The 13499-nt window shown below is 40.0% G+C and overlaps 1 protein-coding gene across 2 annotated transcripts in view; it reads right to left on the minus strand.

The window, feature by feature from the left end:
- Positions 1 to 13499, minus strand: part of dnah9 (dynein, axonemal, heavy chain 9) — a 612810-nt gene that overhangs the window by 247670 nt on the left and 351641 nt on the right. For both annotated transcript variants that reach the window (XM_033984465.1, XM_033984463.1), the window contains exons 61-62: positions 6523 to 6758; positions 4684 to 4806 (exon numbers count right to left, since the gene is read on the minus strand). In XM_033984465.1, coding sequence (XP_033840356.1) covers positions 4684 to 4806; positions 6523 to 6758 — 359 coding nt within the window. The remainder of the gene's footprint in view (positions 1 to 4683; positions 4807 to 6522; positions 6759 to 13499) is intronic.

The following is a 13499-nucleotide window of genomic DNA, read 5'->3' on the forward strand; positions in this document are numbered from 1 at the left end:
TACTATTTTTTTATGTAAGTTTCATATTTTTACCTTGACTTTTTTCCAAGTCGGGCTCCCATTAGCCCCATGAAAATCAAAGTTTCAGGTGGCGCTACCGAGTTGTCTTTTGTTATTTTTTCTCAGGGTCTTTGGTGACAATTAGAGCTTGTCAAGTTCTAATTTTGGACCCCACTCACTGGCATGTTGGGCATGTTTACTACTTGATTTTTGCCATTTTCCGAGCTCCGGACATGATTTTAATGAGTCCCTCGCCATGACGTTGTCCCAGGCTCGGGCCTCATAATCATAGAAATTTTTTTTCAACCCATTATTTTTCTCCTAAACCATAACAGCTACAGTCATGTGAATTTTTTTACAAGTCCAAGACAAATCGATTGTCTTCTATGAATTGTTGAAAATTAAATGTCAAGAGCGCCAGAGAGCCATTTTGTGAAAGAGTGCCTTGATTTGCATATCATTGTGTTCAGCTTACAAATGTGCATAAACGCTGTATTAGCTTTATCCCAACAAAAATTGTGTGAAAGAGAAATATTTCTTTTTAAATATTCAGAAATTTGCGATTTGCAAATGATAGGTCATGACCACATGCAAAAGTTATATGCAAAATGTAATTGATAATCTTTAATCACACATGGGATTAGTGGATTTTGGCCAAATTTTAAGTGTTTGGAAAGAAAACTGTCCAAGGAGATGTCCTAGATGCGAGGGTGTGTGCTTTTGTCATTCCCTGGTTTGATCCGATATGGCCGACTTCCTGTACATTTTAGGGTGGGGCCAAAATATAATTTTTGTCATGTCCTGACACGTTCTATTTTTTGATGTGAGTTTAATTTTTTTCTTTGACTTTTTTCCGAGTCAGCCTCCCATTGGCCCCATGAAAATGAAAGTTTAAGGGGGCACTGCCGAGTCGTCTTTTGTTATTTTTTTCTTGGGATCTTCGGTGACAATTGATACCGATCACTGTCATGTCGGGGCGTGTTTACTACTTGATATTTGCCATTTTCCAATGCTCCGGATGCGGTTTTAATGACTCCCTCACTGGGACGTTCTCCCAGGCTCGGGCCTAATAATAATAATAATGGAAAAAAAAAATTCCACCCATTATTTTTCTCACATTGTGCCCCATCACAGATAAGGCCCCTGTGAAGTCTAAGACAAATCAATTGTCCTTGTTTTTTTCAAAATAAAATTTGAAGAGGGCACTAGAGCGCCATTTTGTCAGAGAACTCCTTGATTTGCATATCACTGCTTTAAGCTCACAAATTAGCATAAACGCTGTATTAGCTTTTTCCCAACAAAAAAATGTGTAAAAGAGAAAACTAAACTGACACCAGATCAAATCTGCAAACTGCTGGAAATTTGTCTTAATACCACATATTTCCAGTTTAGAGGAAACTTCTACAGGCAAATCTACGGCTGTGCCATAGGCTCACCTGTCTCTCCTTTCATGGCTAATTTATACATGGAACAATTTGAACAGGAGACGTTGGCCTCATTTCCAGGTACGCCACCCACACATTGGTTTCGATATGTTGATGACAACTGGACCAAAATCAAAATTCAGGATCTGGAGCCTTTTACTGCACATATTAATCCTGTGGATCCAAACATCAAGTTCACACGGGAAGAAGCCAAGGAGAACAAACTGGCCTTTTTAGATTGCGCAGTAACAATAGGAGAGGATAGACGACTCCAGGTAGAAGTTTACAGGAAGCCTACACATACGGACCAATACCTGCTATTTGTTTCACACCATCCACTGCAGCACAAACTCGGAGTGATCCGGACACTACAACACAGAGCCCAAGTGGTGCCTACAAACACAGAGGGAAAAGTAAAGGAGGAACAACATGTGGAGAAAGCCCTCGCTGCTTGTGGATATCCAAAATGGGCCTTCAATAGATCGAAGACAGCTAAAAAACAGGACAACAGAGAATCTAAACCTAGAAGGAGAGGTGTTACCATCCCTTACACTGCGGGTGTGTCTGAAAAACTTCAGAGAATCTTCAGACACTATGAGATTCCTGTCTTTTTCAAACCCACAAACACTTTAAGGCAAACATTGGTTCTCCGTAAGGACAAAACCCTGAGCCATAAACAAAGTAATGTAGTTTACTCCATCCAGTGTAGTGAAGAGTGCAGTGAGCATTACATTGGAGAAACTAAGAAGCTGCTCCATAAGAGGATGTACCAACACCAGCGGGAGAGTTCCTCTGGACCCCAGTCCGCTGTGCATCTCCATCTCAAAGCCACTAACCACTCCTTTGAAGATAGTGAAGTTCAGATCTTAGCCAAAGAAAAGAAATGGTTTGAGAGAGGAGTTAAAGAAGCTATTTTTGTTAGGAAAGAGAGTCCTTCCTTAAACAGGAATGGGGGCCTGAGACATAATCTCTCCCCCATCTACAACTCCATCCTCAGACCCAGAATAATGAGAACAATAGCAGGGTCGTTAAGGGCTGAATAGGGTAGTCTCAGCTGAAACTGGAAACAAAAGCTGTTCACAGTTTCAGTGTGGTTAGCCCCTCCCCTCAGATAGATTTAAAGGCAGTGGCCATCAGCATTCTGACCAGAACTGAAGAATGGATGAGCAGCGAAACATCTTCACTCCTACAACGATTTGTCCAGTTGACAGATTTAAGTTTGTCGTTTGCTTTTTTTAAATATATATATATTCCAAAATTTGCGATTTTGTTGAAAATTCACCATGACCACACCCAAAGTCATAATTAAAATGTAATGGATAATCTTTATTTGCACATGGACTTAGTGGGTTTTTGCCAAATTTGAAGTTTTTGTGATAAAAACTGTCCGAGGCTTGTGCCTAATTAAAACTGCAAGCAGTGATAAAGGCCCTCGCCACCCCTTGCGACTGCAGTGTACATGCCACCATTGAGTTCTTGCCTCTTGTTCCCGCTTACATCTTTCCTCCCCCCAAAATCAGCAACTGAGTAATACTACGCTATTCATTCCAATGAGAGCATTTCTGACATTTTCACGCCTGCACGGTTGGAAATAGAGGTTTGTCTTCCTTGCCTTTTTTGTTCAGTATGATGTGGGGATATGTGTACCAATTTTGAAAGGTCTATGACAAAGTAATTTTTTTCATCCCACTTAAAAAAAGCATGTATTTCAAAGAGAACAAAGGAGACGTTGCCATGGCAACACACTTTTAAATAGAGGTATGTTCTCTTTGGCTTTTTTGTTCAGTATGGGAATACGGTAAAATTTTTTGCATCCCATTCAAAAATTCAAGGGGGCGCTGTGGAGCAATGGATTGTCTCAACTATGTAAATTGTATAGCATTAGGTTCAGATCAACAGTGTGACCAAAATGCTGTGACCAAAATGTTGGTTTACAGGACACATTTCCAGTTATGGCAACTTTTGTCACAAAACAAAACTACTACTGCTACTTGCATATAAAAATCGAACATATTATATTTAGAGTGAGTAATGCATCTAACTTGTGCCAAACCAAATGCATTACATAAAGACTGGTCAAAACACAGTGTAGATGTGAGAGAGAAGTGAAATTAATGCAAAAAAAATGTTGTATCCTGCAAATTTAACATCTTATAATAGCTGAAATCGGCCTTATAATTCATTTAATTAAAATATTTAGATTTAATTTATTTTGAAAACATTTTGTAATGTGAGGTTAGTGTCTCATGGAGCAGAGCCCTGCCCCGGGACTCAAAGCCATGCTCGAGGCATGGAAAAGCAACTCAGCTGGATGAAGCAAACACATCTGCTCCAAGGCAGCTCCAAGCAGACCGTGCCAGCAGAAAACAGGCTATACTGACACATCACAAGGGCTTTGCAATTACCTTTTAATCGAGACCCAGTAACTTCTATTTGCCAATGATCAACTTGTTTGTTTTGGGTTTTTTTCAATGGAGAGGTCCACAGCCAATTCTCTCTCAGTAAAGGCATGTGGTTTGGAAAACTGATTCCAATAGGTCAGTTTAAATTAATGCTAAAAAGTTTGAAAATGAGATCTACGGTTTGTAACGTGATTGTCAAAATGTATGCTGATGTACTTGTCTTGGCCAGGACTAACTTGAAAAGGAGATTAGTAGTCTAAATGGAAGTTCCCTGGTAATACAAAAAAAAGAAAACAATATATATATAATAAATAAATTCACAAAAATAAATTTTTAATCACGTTTCATGACCCAAGTTGTATTCTCACATATCAATAGATATACACATTTCATTTATTTATTTTTTACATACACTAACATACACTGTATTCCTTCACTCACACACACACACGATTCATTCTAGGCAATAGGGGTAAAGGGTCTTTCCAAAAGACATAACAAAACTATAACAGCAAGTACAACCACTGCTGCCTCACTCTGCCTCACCTCCAATAGTAAGCAACTTAACACCGCTTAACTTCTGAGATCAGATGAGATTATCAGTTATCGGCAATATTGATGGATGTCCCCAAATTGGCCCAATATTGAAAATTTTGCAGACATTGGGCATCAATATTTATTTCTGCACTGCCCCAATCTCTGTGTGTAATTCCCAGTTTCTCCTCAGTGCATCAGTTAAATGAAAGTATGAATTTATATCCCAGCTAATACATTTTGTAAACTTCACTATAAATCTGCCTAAATGGCAAGAGAAATATTGGATGCTAGTATTGGCAGTGAGAATAAGTGCCACCTACCTGCTCTTCTTGATGGTCTCTCGGCCTAACAGTGGTCCCAGGACTGGATCCAGAGTCTCCTCTATGTTCTCAATCAGGACTACATCTCCCGCTGCCAGTGCTTGCTCAATGGCATCCAAGTATCTGTCAGAAAGATGGACACTCAGTTCAACACCACCACAAGACACGAAAGACACGAAATCTGGAGGGCTTTGAGGTAGTACAAATTAAAGCTTATAACAAGGTGTAATAGCACAAGAATTCCCCAATAAATTAATAAAAAGAGTAGTGTTTTAAGTGTATATGATAATAGACCAATTTGTCCAGACACATTCCTACCGAATTCTGACTCACTTATTCACTGAGAAAACTCCTATAATGCAGAACAAATTCATGTGTAAGCCCAACATAGTTGTGTGTGTACATATATAAATATATACACACACACACACACACACACACACACACACCCACACACACATATATGGAAGGACAAGCCCCTGCACGGAATTTACCACCAGAAAATAACCATAGTGGCTGATATCAAGAAATCCTACCAATGGCTTGAGAAACCTGGACTGAAGGACAGCACAGAGGAACTCATCTTGGCTGCACAGAAGCAGGCCTTGAGCACCAGACTGATAGAGGCCCAGATCTACCACACCAGACAAGATCCAAGGTGTAAGCTGCACAAAGAGGCTCCTGAGGCAATCTAGCACATAACTGCGGTGTGTAAGATGCTGGCAGGGAAAGCATACATGGAGCGGCATAGCCAAGTGGTGGGCATAGTGTACAGAAACATCTGTGCAGAGTGGGAAAGGTGGGAAACAAGTAGTAGTGGAGAATGATCGAGCCAAGATCCTGTGGGACTTCCAGATACAGACTAACAGAATGGTGATGGCGAACAAACCGGGACATTGTGGTGGTAGATAAACAACAGAGGAAAGCCACTGTGGTGGACATCACAGTACCAAGTGATGGGAACATCAGGAAAAAGGAACATGAGAAACTAGAGAAATACCAGGGGCTCAAAGAAGAGGTGGAGAAGGCTTGTAAGGTGAAGGTATCAGTGGTGTCCGTGGTCATCGGAGTACTCGAGGCAGTGACCCCAAAACTGGAGGAGTGGCTACACAACAGATACCAGTAAAAACATCAGACATCTCAGTCCAGAAAAGTGCAGCACTAGGAACAGCAAAGATACTGCGCAGAACCCTCAAGGTCTCTGGTAGAGGTCCCGAGCGTGGAAAAAGACAGGATGAGACCACCCATATATATATATATATATATATATATATATATATATATATATATATATATATATATATATATATATATATATATATATATATATATAATGGTCCTATATTATGCAAAATTGACACTTGCAAGCTTTAAGCCATTTTAGAATGTTGTTACTTCAATGAGTTGTGTTTTGCTTCATTCACATATGCTTGAGTGATCCTTGATTATTAGTTTGTCTACAGTTCCAAAGTTCAAAATGCTCTGTTCCACCTTGTGACATCCTGTAGTTGTAGTTTTAAAATTAGCAGCTGCCTTTTACCTTTTGTTTAGTAGAGATTGGCAATTCCAGGGCTGAAATCATCCAAATGATTCTAGTGAAGGTGTTTGGAGGTTGAAACACAGCAGAGCACTTCCTGTAGTATCACATGACATCACAAGGTGGAACAGAGTGTTTTCTGTTTGAGAGGAGAACACGGCCTAAATATGAAAGGTTTGAAGATGCGTGAATGAAACAAAACACAACTTTGGGTATGTTTTTAATTAGGAAAAAGATTATAACATACCAAGACCAAAACAAAGCACAACATGTCTTATTTAACACTGACTCCATGGACTTACCCCCTCTGTCCAATGCGGATGACTCTTAGGCTATCTCTGTATCTGTTCTTGACCCATTTGATGCCCCGCAGTTGGGGGTCCACCATGAGGGGCCAGCGCTGGCACGAGCTCAGGATGGCGGCATTCTCCGTGGACATGCAGTCGGCTGGCAAACCCTGGTTTTGCCAGGCTGCTACATCAGCATCGTCTGTCAGCATGGTCAAAGGGTCCAATTCAGGGGTCACAGGGATGGGTACCTGACGAACAAGTGTGTAGATTATTCTTTTGAAATCAATACATTTGTGTACACATTTTAACATATATCTAACCTTTTCACATTAAAGTAAATCCTTTCACAGTAATTCAGCTTTTACAAGTCAAAACTACTCATGTTGTACTCATGTTTTTTTAATGAGGTTAAAAAATGTTATATTGTAACAAGCTCCAAAAAATGCATCATACTCCCTCTTTAACACATGTAGGTAATGCTATTTGCTGTGAAAGCTATTATGGTATTATGTGCATGATAATAAAAAATAATTCCTTGCAGTTATAGCATGCTTTATGCCCTTGGTGAAGCCTCTGAAAGCACTACACTGTAGTCATTATTCATTCACTACACACTCGGTGGTGGTAAGCTACTATAGAGCTCCTGCAGTTATCGTCCCGACATGCAGCTCCAAACTCCATACTGGCAGTGATTATGGTGGAGAATCCCCATAGAAACTAAGCATGTCGGCTGCAATGAACAAACTTTTTCAGAGTTTCAGAGACTGTGGATTATTGTTGCGCTCTGGGATGTACACATTATCCAGGATAGAAGAAAGTCTAAGCCTTTTACCAGATTTACAAAGCTCCAGATTGATGGTAGAGGTGGATTTCTGCAGCTAAATGGGCTAGCAGCTAATCAAACTGGACATTAATTAAGCTATGATTTTAACATAGTTATTAGGATTTTTCTTTGGTTTTATTTGAATGATTCAATCATCGTCTCATAACGGTGATGTAAAACTGTATGTTTGTGTATTGTAATTAGCAATTTAGTCTATTAATTATGCAGAGAGAGAATAGTTTGAAGAGAAACTATCCCATATGCTATTTGCTAAACACTGTTCATTTGCATTATGTTAATTAATTCCTTAGAATGTTGATTGTAGAAAATACAATCACAAATTAAAAGTTAAATCAGTTTTTTTGTGTGTTTATTACATTGACATGAGTGATTTAGCCTGCTACTAGTCTACAACATCTGCACATTACTGCACATATTAGTATCAGTGTCAGTATCAGTAAATGTTATAGGTACAGGGCTTTATAATAGACTCTATTTGTAGCAAACATCCCCAGACCCTTTGATGATATAAGAAGGCGAAAAGTAGACGATGTCTAGAAATTGCAGAGTTAAAGCAAAATCTATGAGATCTATGCTCGACATGACACTCATGCCAGGTAAAAGTCAATCATGTTTAATCTGATTAGTTTTAAGATATATAATTTTTTGCGATTACATATAATGAAAAAAAAAAAAATCCAATAGCACTTGAGCCATTCAATACCGCTAATTCACCAATCTGCCCCTCTGACCTTTTGGCAAGACCCTTTTGCCTAAAGACACCTGCTAGTTTCTATGGAGTACTGCATATATGTCAAAATAAAAAAATAAAAAAATAATAATAATAAAATAAATAAATAAATAAAATTTTCTTTACTTGGAATGTTCCACAATATTGTATTATATGTATATTTCATTTCCAATTACAGGTGTTTTTATTGCTGAATAAACACAATGAAAATCGTGGATTCTTACTGCAACTGGAGTTGCCTCTGCACAGAAGCAGGAAGAGTGCTGCAGGACCTCTGTTGTCTCAGGACATACAATCATCATAAAAATAATATCATGCTGAGGCCCTGTGATGGAGCTATATCTACAGTTACATCATGGAGACTGATTAAGAGAGGGACGTTAGACTGTCCAATCAGAGAAATTTAGTTCACATTTCCTGTAAGATAAAATGCAGTCCTACTGAAACTAATCTGAAACTTGCTGTGCTCAGTGTCAGATCTTTATGCAACAAGTCATTTTTAATTTATGATTTTATCTCTTCTTTTAATCTTGACTTTATGTTTTTAACCAAAACATGGCTAGACAAAAAACGTAGATAATGCAATTCTAGTAGTAATCACTTTCACCTAACTTCAAATTGGAATCTGAAACACGAGCAAACAAAAAGGGTGGAGGTGTGTGTGTATTTTTTTGAGATAATTTTGTTACTCACAGGTTTTTTGTGGTGTTTTCATCTTTTGAGTATGTTTCCTTTAAAATGGAGCTAATACATTCCCCCTCCATACTCTACCTAGTCATATACACAAAGTCCCCAGCACTGTCTGAGTTTTATTGATGATTTTACTGAGATGCTTTTAGTCATATGCTCTGACTTTGATGGTTGAGTCATTACAGATGATTTTAATGTACAGGTGGATAATGTGTTTGAGAGAAACGCTAAAGAGCTCAGTTCTGTTCTTGAAACCTTTGGTCTGACTCAGCATGTCAGCGAGCCCACCCACAACAGGACACACTATGAACCTGCTCATTAGAAAAGGAGTAAAAATTTCACATGTCAATGTGGTGGATATTGCTCTGTCTGATCATTTCTGTGTTTTTTGACATGTCTATTATTCCCAAACCAGCAGCTGGTTAAAGATAAGCAGAAAGAGACATGGAGGAATGATGACTAAGTCAGGACACAGAAAAGGGAGTGTCGGAGATTCGTGTGGGAATGGAGTCAAAGTCAAAGCTCCAGGTTTAGATTTACATAGAAAAGATGTACAGGTACAACCGCACTTTATGTAAGGGAGAGGTATTTTTCAGACATTGTTGGAAGTTGCAGTAACAACTCTCGTGTCCTGTTTGCAACAGTAAACAGATTAACAAACCCCCCAGCTTCGCTGCCATTAGAACTAATTTCCACATCTAAGTGCAATGAGTTTGCAGTATTCTTTAATAACAAGGTTCAGGCCATTAAAAATGTCATCAATTCCACAACGCAAATAATACCCCTGGAGCCACATAGACACTTAGAGCTGACTCACTTTCCACCTGTAACTGACAAAACTGTCCAAGAGATCACCAGTGTAAGTTCATCTACATGCTGCCTCGATAAGTTATCCACTAAATTTCTAAAGTCTGTGATATCACCGCTCGTTAACATGTCACTTCAAGCTGGAACATTACTAAGAGCTTTGAAAACTGCCTCTCCTAAAGAAGAGCAGTCTTGATGCCACAATATTGAACAATTACTGACCAATCTCAAATCTGCCGTTTTTAGGCAAAATCCTTGAAAAACACTTTTTCCTCACTACAGCACTGAGACTGCTCTTATCAAGGTGACCAATGACATCCACCTGAACACTGATGCAGGCCAAGCCTCAGTCTTGATCCCCTTAGATCTGAGAGCTGCCTTTGGCACTGTTGATCATGGGATCCTCTTACAGAGACTAGAGGACTGGCATCTCTGGTACAGCACTAAACTGGTTCAGCTGGTTCAAGTCCTAGCTAGAAAAGGGAGTAGAAAAAGGGAGTACTTTGTTGAAATTGAAAAATGTGTCTCAGACAAAATATCCCTGACTTGTGCAGTGCCCCAGGGGTCAATCCTAGGACCCCTGTTGTTCAATCTCTACATGTTACCGTTACCGTAGGCCAGTTAATACGCAGCAATAATGTGTCCTACCACAACTCTACAAATGACACTCAGATCTATGTCTCATTGGCAGCAGGTGAATATGGACCAGTGGATTCAGTCTGCAACTGTATCCAATAGATCAGTGTGTGGATGCAAAACAACTTTCTCCAGCTAAACTCAGACAAGACTGAAGTCATCATCTTTGGCCCTCAGAAACATAGAGAAAGTGTTAGCAGTCACCTCCAGTCTCTCTCTCTCTAAAACCTTCAAATCAGGCTAGAAATCTAGGGGCAATAATAGACTCAGACTTGAATTTTAAGAGCCATATCAAATCAATAACATCTGCAGCTTTTTACCATCTAAAAACATTGCAAAAATCTAAGGTATACTGTCAAAACCAGACTTGGAGATACTTATCCATGCATTTGTCTCCAGTAGATTAGACTACTGTAATGACCTGCTCACTGGCCTCTCCAAACGAGCATTAAGACAGCTGCAGTACATCCACAACACTGCTGCTCGGGTCCTGACTAGAACCAGGAAGTACGAGCACATAAGTCCTGTGCTCATATCTGCATTGGCTCCTGTGGCTCAGAGAATAGACTTTAAACCAGCTCTGCTTGTGTACAGGCCAAGCACCAAAGTACATTTCTGACATGTTAGTGCCATATGAACCATCTCGCACTCTGAGTCCCAGAGTCAGGACTAAACATCAATCAGCATTTCAGTTTAATGCAGCTAAAACTTAGAACAGTCTTCCAGAAGATGTGAGACAGGCATCTACTTTGACAATGTTTAAATCCAGGCCCAAAAGACAATTCTTTTTAAGTGTGGATATGACTGAAAGGTTTTTATTCTGCACTTTTCTCCTTTAATGTTTATTTTATGATGATTATTTGTGATTATTTATGTTTCAATTTGTTGTTTTTGATTTTAATGTATTTTATTCTGTAAAGCACTTTGAATTACCTTGTGGATGAATTGTGCTATACAAATAAACTTGCCTTGCTTCAACTGTATCGAGATGGATAACTTACCTATTATACAAAATCAACTTTTAAGAGCTTTCAACCATGTTATGGTTGTTTTCCCTGCTCATTTACCCTCTTGAAGTTGTACCTGGAGTGATTTGAAAATTGAATCGCTTCAAGATGCCGTATTTCTAGTCAATTCCCTTTTTTACCGCCACCAGTACATGCTCACTGCTCTGGCCTTACGTCATTCTCTTTCATATGTGTAGGATGTAGCAGTGTCGCAGTATCATTTTGATTTAAATAAAATCCCGTTTTTCATCTTTTATTGTCTTTAAAATATGAAGGACCACACCATTAATTCATCTTATCATTTCATTTCATTGCTTCAGATTACATTAAACCATTTCTTGCAAAGGTGAACAAACCAGGTAAAAAAAAGTCTGCAGACAAAGATATGGACATAGAGAGATTATGTTTGAGGTTTCAGCAAAGGCCGTATTTTCTAACTATGCAGAGTTAGAGATGAGGGATGTTTGTCAAAGGATCATATTAAAATAGTTATTAATATGTGGACATGCATTATAGACAAACCTAAACCTAACCAACATGTCTGCACTTACTGAATCTGTCAAGAGCCTGCCATTATTTTTAAAAGGGGGCATTTTACTTCTATGGGTATTGCTAACACATTCAGATCACCATGTTACCTTTTATTGCTTTGAAAATATTAGGAAGAAAAATTTACGTAAGCATGTAACCAGCGCAATTAACCGATAACCTGACACCACTGTGTCTTGCCCCGTTCGCGAAGCACATTAGAATCATTTGCCACAGTAAACGGAGCCGAAAACAAGCCCAACATCTCATCTTCCGTCCTATAGATGTAACCACCATTTATTATTATCGGTTCTGGATCTGCTGTAGCCACTCCTCATCAGAGGTCGATGATCGACTTTGTCATGTCATCTGACCTCCAGCCACGTATCTTGAACACTTGGGTGAAGAAAGGGGTAGAGCTTTCTACCAATCACCTGGTGGTGAGTTGGATCTGCTGGCAGACAGACCTGGCAGGCGTACTGTGAGGTTCTGTGGGGAACATCTGGCAGAGCCCTCTGTCAGGGGGGCCTTCAACTCAGGAGAGCTTCTCTCAGATCCCGGGAGAGGCTGAGGACATGGATTCGGCCATGTTTTCCACCTCCATGATGCTTGTCACGGCAGCAACACCCAAACCTGGTGGTGGACACCGGAAGTAAGGGATGCCATCAGGTTGAAGAAGGAGTCCTAGTCTTGTTGGGTTTTGGGACTCCTGAAGCAGCTGATGAGCACCAGTGGGCAAAGCATGCCGTGGCTCATGCAGTCACAGAGGCAAAAACTCGGGGTTGGCAGGAGTTTGGGGAGGCCATGAAGGACGATTATCGGTCAGCCTCAAAGAGATCCTGGCAAACCGTTCGATGCCTCAGGAGGTAGAAGCAGTGCTTCACCAACACAGTTTACTGGGGGGGATGATGTTGGGTGGTGGAAGGAATACTTTGAGGATCTCCTCAATCCCACATTCATGTCTTCTGAAAGTGGACTCATCCATCACCCTAGCTGAAGTAAATAGGACGGTTGGCAAGCTCCTCGGTGGCAAGGCTTCAGGGGTGGATAAGATCTGTCCCTAGTAGCTTAAGTTGGCTGTTGTACGGCTGTCTCTGCAACATCGCATGGAGGTCGCAGACAGTGCTGCTGGACTGGCAGACTGGGGTGGTGGTCCCTCTGTTTAAGAAGGGGGACTGGATGTGTTCATGATCCTATTTAGAAGTTTGATGGTCAACAGGGAGGGTGGGAGTGGCTAACTGGAGAATTGATGGCTAACGCTAGCTAAATTAAGACTCTAATTTATGCATGAGCAACTTGACTAACAGTACAACTCAGCTCACCTGTTGTAGTTTCAACTAAGTCAGTTCTTTATGGTAGATTGTGGTAAAATAAAGTTCAGATTAAAAACCCACAGACAGCACAGTGCCTCCAGTTATCATCAAAAACCCTGGGAATGTTGATGACTGTCTTTGTAGTAGAGTGTACATCCTTAAGAATTTTTCTGTGCAATAATTTTGGCATACATTTTATTAAAACAATAAAATATCATTGGCAATTTAAAAAAATGGGTGTATTCCAACTACAGGGGAAGCACACTCCTCAGCCTTCCCGGTAAAGTCTATTCCAGGATACTGGAGAGGAGAATTCGACCGGTAGTTGAACCTCAGATTCAAGGGGAGCAATGTGGTTTTGTTCCAGTCACAGAATACTAGACCAGGTCTATACTCTCCATGGCATTCTGGAGGGTTCATGGGAGTTTCCCCAA

The sequence above is a fragment of the Periophthalmus magnuspinnatus genome, chromosome 19, assembly GCF_009829125.3.
Source record: "Periophthalmus magnuspinnatus isolate fPerMag1 chromosome 19, fPerMag1.2.pri, whole genome shotgun sequence".
NCBI lineage: Eukaryota > Metazoa > Chordata > Actinopteri > Gobiiformes > Gobiidae > Periophthalmus > Periophthalmus magnuspinnatus.